The sequence below is a fragment of the Buceros rhinoceros genome, unplaced genomic scaffold, assembly GCF_000710305.1.
Source record: "Buceros rhinoceros silvestris isolate BGI_N320 unplaced genomic scaffold, ASM71030v1 scaffold25489, whole genome shotgun sequence".
NCBI classification, from domain to species: Eukaryota; Metazoa; Chordata; class Aves; order Bucerotiformes; family Bucerotidae; genus Buceros; species Buceros rhinoceros.
The window spans coordinates 18,172-25,336 of record NW_010432963.1 but is presented as its reverse complement, the minus strand read 5'-3'; the positions used below and the strand labels follow the sequence as shown (position 1 = coordinate 25,336).

General features: G+C 38.0%; 1 protein-coding gene across 1 annotated transcript in view; it reads left to right on the top strand.

The window, feature by feature from the left end:
• Positions 1–8: 8 nt before the first annotated feature.
• The window catches only part of PAIP1 (poly(A) binding protein interacting protein 1), a gene marked incomplete at its 5' end in the record, with an annotated part of 21,303 nt that continues 14,146 nt past the window's right edge, over positions 9–7,165 (top strand). Inside the window, 3 exons of the mRNA XM_010143939.1 lie at positions 9–72; positions 1,257–1,438; positions 6,840–7,028. Of these exons, the coding sequence (XP_010142241.1) occupies positions 9–72; positions 1,257–1,438; positions 6,840–7,028 (435 nt within the window). The remainder of the gene's footprint in view (positions 73–1,256; positions 1,439–6,839; positions 7,029–7,165) is intronic.

Sequence of the window (7,165 nt, the reverse complement as noted above, 5' to 3'; positions counted from 1 at the left end):
CGGGCGGCCTCTTCCCGCAGCAGGAGCCGCTGCGGCCTCCGAAGACGGCGCCGCTGGGCACCAGAATCGCAGGTACGGGGCGCCGCGCAGCGGCCCCCTCCCCGCCCCTTTGGAGACCCCCGGTGTCGAAGGTGTCGGGGAGCAGCCTCCTGAAGCGAGCTGCGCTTCTCCCGTTTGCCCGTGCCGGTCTCCTCCCGCTTCGCTTGTTGCTTGTCCCCGCCGCTCCCTTCGTTGTCTCACTGAGACGTGGAGCTGTGCGGCTTCCCTCACCACGACCCCCCTTGCCTGGCCACGGGTCCTTTTTCCCTACCCCGTGACCTAGGGGCAGAGAAGGCGTCTGCCTGGCTCTTCTCGGCACTGTACGAAACGCACCGTGTAGGGTCACCTGCACCTTTCCTCAGAAGAGTGGTCACGTTTCTGGGTTGCGAGCCTGGGCCCAGGTAAAGGTGTAATGTTGTATTGCAGCTGCTTGCAGCACCTTGGTGTCCACTCCCCTCTTTCTGAGCCTTCCCACCTGTGTGCATGCATTTTACCCATCTGTTAATCTGATGTTCTAAGCCTTCTCCTTATTGAAGAACTCCATCCTGAGGGTTTGCCAAAAAATAAACCCAACAGTAACACAAAACATTCTTTGTTGGTTAGGTTTTTTCAGGTGGGTATTGGGTTCTGTTTTCAATAATCTTAGGAGCTAATCTATATATTTGGAAAATATGTGAAATATGGTTTCAAAAACACTTTCCTTAGGGTTTTTGGCAAATGGTGTATGAGGACAGCAATAGATAAGTGTTTCTGAGAATTATGTTGAAAATTATTGTTAAATATTAGTGATGTCTTCCATATATTTAAAGTCTTGCATTTCTATCTGAAATCTCTTAAAAACCCACAAGATGAGCAAGCATACCATAAGGAGATTTACTGGTTTCTCGGGTTAGGTTCTTCTGAAAGTATGATTTCAGGGGAGAGGAGAGAGGTCTTTTCTTCTTGTTCCTTCCTGTCACCCCTTTTTTTTTTTTGGTTGCCTTCACATGAATATTGTGTTTAGCTTCTGTCACATAGAACGACATCCAGAGTTTGCTAAAGTGAAAATTTTATCCATATTTAAGAAAAACCATAAAAACAATGTACTTCACAAGAATGTGAAAGTATATCTGTAGTAAAAGTATATTTAAAGTAAAAAAACATTTGTTCTTTGTGTACTCTGTGGGAATACATAGTAGTTAAGTGATTTCTAAGAAGAGCTGTTAAAAACTTTTCAGAACACCTGCAACAGACGGGAATTCCATCTGGATCACAAGCTAAAGTTTCAATTCCTGATTCTGGACCAGAAATTGCTGAACCTCAGGTGGCTGTGGCTCCTGTAGTAATGTCAAAGTTGTCTGTTAAAGCTCCTGAGTTTTATCCATCAGGTTACAACCAGAACTTCAATCAGAACTTCACAGTGAGTGTTAATCTTCTCTTCTTAGTATATGCCAATTTGCATAGATTCAAAATAACCTCGTTTTATTGAGATCTTATATATCAGTTAACTTGAATGCTGCATTTGCTGAAGAGATTCTGAAAATTCTGATGATAACCTTCTAAGTCAGAAAGTTAAGTGATAATGGGTGAATATGGTGAGAGCCTTTATGATGGGATGTTTTGCTAAAGCTTGCTTCAGATAACTGCATTCCTTGCTCATTACACCAAGTGTTGATTACACACAACGTTAGTGTAAGCTGTCCTTTTGTCAGGCACCTCTGTTTTAGTTACACTGCGTTTTAAGTAAAAGCTTAAGTGCACTTTTATGCAGATTTCATAGGTTTTGGGAGCAAGCTTGAACTTTAGCTCTTCTGAACACACACTTTAGCCTTCCTAAATTTACTGTGCCACGGGCCTGATTTGCCATAACTGTCTAATGCAATGTGCCATCATGTGCCTTTTAATTCCTTTAGTGGTATTGTATTACTAAAGGGCAAGAAAGCAGTGTTAGGCTCATTCCTATCAGTTACCCACCCACATACCTAATAAGAAATAGATTTTTCATCCAGACTAAGGGTGATCTCAGATCAATACGGTAGATGCATCGTGTAATGAAAGTTGGTGGTACTTCTTTTCTGCTCCATTGTCTTTGATGTTATTCCTTCAGTAATTCTATTCCAAGAAAGATCTATATAAATTTTTGGGATATCCTTTTGTTACACAAGCAGCCAAGCTCTGATACTATATGTAAACAGGTGGGAACTGTTACTTTGACAAATACAAACAAGTGAAAAACAATTCTACTGAAACAAATACTTTTGCAAAAACTTACAGAAAAAATACTTGATTTGAATGCTAGATATGGTGGTTTGGTGTTTTGAATTATTTTCTCCACCAGTAAAATTGATGTTACCTTAATGTTACCAGCTTTGCCAGCTAACTGAATTGAATTACTGTCCTGGATAATACAAGCCCGTAGCTGATATACAACTGTTGACAAAATGCCAAAAGGAAGATTCTTCATTGCATGGATAATCTAGGAAAAAATAACTGCTTTTCTCCAGTATATGTTACATGTTTCTGTATGTAAAGGATTTCAGTTTCAAGACCAAAAGCCATGTCATTTGCAACAGCGTAAATAATGCACTTATTACAAATTTTTGAGGCCAGCAATGTTGCTTTTCAGCTGTTCTGCAAAAACACAAGTGTGTGGGAGTCCTGGTTGCTATGTTGTAGGAATACGCAATGAATCTTGCTCCTCTGCTAATAAAAATATCTCTTAAAATGGTAACACAACCTAGAACATTTATTTAGAAGTGTGTTGCAGGGAGCTTAATCTAATCAGAGTGTACTAGGCATAGAATAGTGGTATTTCAGTTACCCTTCACTATTTCAAACTTTGGTCTCTTTTTTTACTTTCATGACTGATTTAATTTCATACACTGAGCTCACTTGCCGTAAAAATCAGAAATTTAACTCACTGTGATTTTGACCTTGAGTTTTAAAACTTGAATCAAAACAAAGTTTTATGAAACTTCTGGTTTTTTGACTTAAAGTAAGCTTTCATTTATAATATTCTCTGGAATTTTGAGATATGAGAACTTGCATTTCTCATAAAATAAAAATAAATATTATAGTTACATAAAATACATAGTGGTTTTGCTATTAAGCATTTATTGTTTTAGAAATGAAGTGTTGATTTCTTGTACATTATTGTAATTGCATATTGTGTATCCATATTATTATCCATATTATTATCCATATTATTATCCATATTATTAACTAGATTAGTTAATATCTTGTTAGTTCTGATACTCAAAACTCTGACTTTAACCTGTGAAGATAGTTTTAATGTGTACACTACAAGGTATAATAAAATTTTAAATAAAACTCTACCAGGGCTTTGGGGAAGAAAGACCTCCATGGAATTCTCTGTGCGTACAGTTGTCCATCCCGTCAGAAGTTGTGGATGTCTGCAGTACAAGTGGTGACTGGAGTTAGGCTTGGATTGCCAGCAGAAGTGTCAGACTTGTTCTCTTGCATGGGTGTATGACAGTAATATGGCTCTCACTCCATCAGAAGGGCATAATGACATTCTTACTTCAAAGTTTTAGGAGCGAGATTGATATTATGCCCTCCCCCCCCCCTTTTTTTTTTACTTAGTTTCCAAAAGGAGGCTAAGGAGCCTCAATGTTGGTTTTGTATGTTCAGCCAAGCGTGAGTGTGCACTTCACCTCATTGCCCCCCCCCCCCCCCTTTTTTTTTTACTTAGTTTCCAAAAGGAGGCTAAGGAGCCTCAATGTTGGTTTTGTATGTTCAGCCAAGCGTGAGTGTGCACTTCACCTCATACACAATCACCTGTCCATGCTGTATATATGCAGTAGTCTTTGTAGCTGAGTTTGCAATATCTTTATTGTAAACTTGTTGAGTGCATATAATCTGAAGTGGGGGGGGTGAGGGGGGGGAAGTTGTTTCTAAGAAGTCTGAAAAGAAATCAAATCCATAATAAATTATTAGTGACTAAATTCTTAAGTAAAAATTTTGTGAATGCTTATCAGGTACAGGAAAGTTTAGCACAATTATAGAAACAGAGCCCAAGAGCAGATTTGGCTTATGGATGTTTTCTATAGAGTTTGAGCTTTATCTTTATGTAAATCAGAGAAGTTTTAGTACCTGTTTAGGCCTTTTCATGGTTATGTCTTCAAACTCATGAACTGCCTTGTAGTATAAGAGAGGCAAATCTGTAATCTTTACATTGATGACTCTTGATGTTAATTCAGAAGCCCATCCTGGAGCAAAGAAAGATGAACAGGAATGATTAGACAGTGTTGGCTTGACTTAGAAAATTTCTAGTTGATTTTCAAGGCTTTAAATCGTAAGTCTGTAGTGATTGTGTAAACTTACGCTTTGTTTACAGTACATGGTGCTACCTTCTCTGATAAATCTTAAAATATGCCAATGAGAAAAGCAAGTTGTCGAAGTCTAGAAGTTACTGGGCTAAATTTAATAAGTTTTTAAAGTATAAAGTGTTAGTAATTTAGCAATATACAACTTTATTATTCTGTTCCCTGGCATAGCTTCTAAAACCTAGACTGCCTTTGGACTTGCCTATGTAGTGCGGGAAGCTGAATGGGGATCAGATTTTAGCCACTTGTGTTTTAGCATTTTAATTGTAAAATGGAAAGAGGAATATGAATGCAGGTACATCAGTATACCGAATGGTATTAGGGGTCCCTTCGAAAACAAGAACATTCTCCTCCAAGACTGAATTCTTATCAGGTGAGTATAAGGAAAGATCCTTTCCCCTCTGCTGAGTGAGGATCTCATAACAACCTGATGACTCTGAGAAAGAGCAGGTGCTTTTACTAGCTACAGCAACAGCATTCCCTGCAACCTGGCTGGAGGGTTTTCAAGCAGGTTGTTTGGAGAGATGCTGCATCAGCTGTACGTGATTAAGCTGCAGTTGTTGCACAATAGTGTCATCGTTCTGTGGAATAAAACAGTTTAAGTTTATTGTACAGAACTTTTGCTGCGCTATTTGAAGTTGGTGAGTTGAAGACTATTCCCTTTAAAGAAACAGAATATTTATCAATTTACACATAGGCCTGTTTACTTCTATTCTTTAGCTTTATAAGCTCCAAACCATTAGAATCATAGAATACTTCAGAGGTTCTGAAGTTCCTCTGCTTCAATCCCCAACTCAAACCAAAATCAACTTGGATTAGGCTGTTGAAGACTTTATCCTGATGAGTAGTAACAATCTGGCAGCATTTCTGTAAACCTGTGGGTTTTTTCCTGTTTCTGATTGGCACCATTAAGTAACTTAGCCTTTAGTATTGTATTATTCACTGGGCAAATACTCCGGTTACATAAACATCATAGAAAATTGTTCTAGTTTTTATTTTGTTATATTGTCTCCAATTAGATTAAGTTGTATACTCTTACTACATGGGTCTTTCAAGAATTTTGGAAATTGTGCTTTTATCCCACACATTCTTCACAGGTCGTGAAATTAATGTCAATACTTGATTTTCAGCAGTGTGTGCCTGTCTTTCTCCACAGAGTCTATCCAGATAAAAGTCTTTCACAGATCCCTGTTGTCTCTCAGTAGAGGAGAGACTGAGGCATTTTGCAGACAGAAAGTAAACAACATCCCCTCATTAAGGGAGGCGTGGAGAGAGGGAGAATATAATTATAAATCTTCTCAATGTATTTATGCCCATTAAGTAAAACAAAAGTGTTTTATCATTTTAGCTTAATTTTTCATTACAGTAGATATATTTTGAGCATTTTAAAACTCTTTAATTGTTAAAGAGTAGATCAGATGAGAATTCTGGTATTCTGTATGTTATTCTTATGTCTTGAATCACTAATTATAAGTAATTTCTTCAGCAATCCCTCTTCAGGCTCCTGCCCACACTTCTGAAAGCTACACGAAATGCTCTTCACAACCCTTTGTGTAATGTGACAAAGTGAGTTGTTCATACTGTGTACTTGTGACATTACAAAGTATACTATTTCCTTTGCTACTCCCTATACTAGCAGTATCATCATCAGGAACTGTATTGACTTTGGATATTGCTGCATACATTAATTTCTGAATGGCCAAAATTAGCAGGTTGCTGTTCCATCAGCGGGAGCATAAACTGATACAGTGGTAGTGTGCTAGCTCATTCTTTCTTTACGGAGCTGGTGTGTTTGCTGTCTGGTTTTTAACCTCATTAGTTGCAAATTAATGCAATACCATTTTAGTAGTTTTAATTTCATGCCTTGTAATGTTCCATTGTCAAGTAACTTCCGTTGTCAAGTGATGCAAATTTGCAGACTTAATTTTAAAGGTCAGGTTTTTTGGCTATTCTTTCTACATGGGAACACTATCCTGTATTTGTTGTATTTCTGTAATTTCTGCCCTTCTGCATATTTTTGAGCATTATACGCTCTATGTAAGCCCAAAATACTTTGTTTCAAATTCTCAATTCTCTTTCTTAATACAGTTCATGTATCTGCAGCAGTTTGCATGCGAATCAGGAATGGGTGTTGAGCCTCAGTTTGGTAGTTTTATTCCCAATACTTACTAGTTTGTTAGTTAATCTTGCACCCAATTTGGCAAAATATTTGACTTTTTAATCTCTTTTGATGTATTTTGCTGGGAGATCCTAACCTCTGTAAAAATGTGTTACCTGGTTCTTAGGATAATAGGACTGATAGAGATTTCTGATGCATTGAGGTCTGTGCTTCAGTGTTGAAGTGAACTGTGTAGTAAAGATCAGTCAAGTATGCAGACTCAAGACTAAGGGCTGTATGGTTAATTATGGAGATGGGTAGTGTAACATTATTTTAGATTCCTTTTAAACAGTTGGTATATTCTTTCACTACTATAGGATACTTCCTTTGAAGATAGATATGACGGCTATCTGACTTTGGCAGAATACGTACAAGACTTCTTAAACCACCTTGCTGAGCAACCAGGTTGTTTTGAAACTGAAATAGAGCAGTTTGCCGAAACACTGAATGGCTGGGTCACTGCAGACGAAGCTTTGCAAGAACTTGTTGAACTCATCTATCAGCAGGTAGCCTGTGAATTTTGTCTTCTAACATGAATATTATGCCTCTGTTACCTAGTGTCCAACATGTGCGTCCCGGTATTATTTGTTATGTAACCCTATCTGCGTATTTTAATCTTTTTAGACTGAAACATATAGGGAAA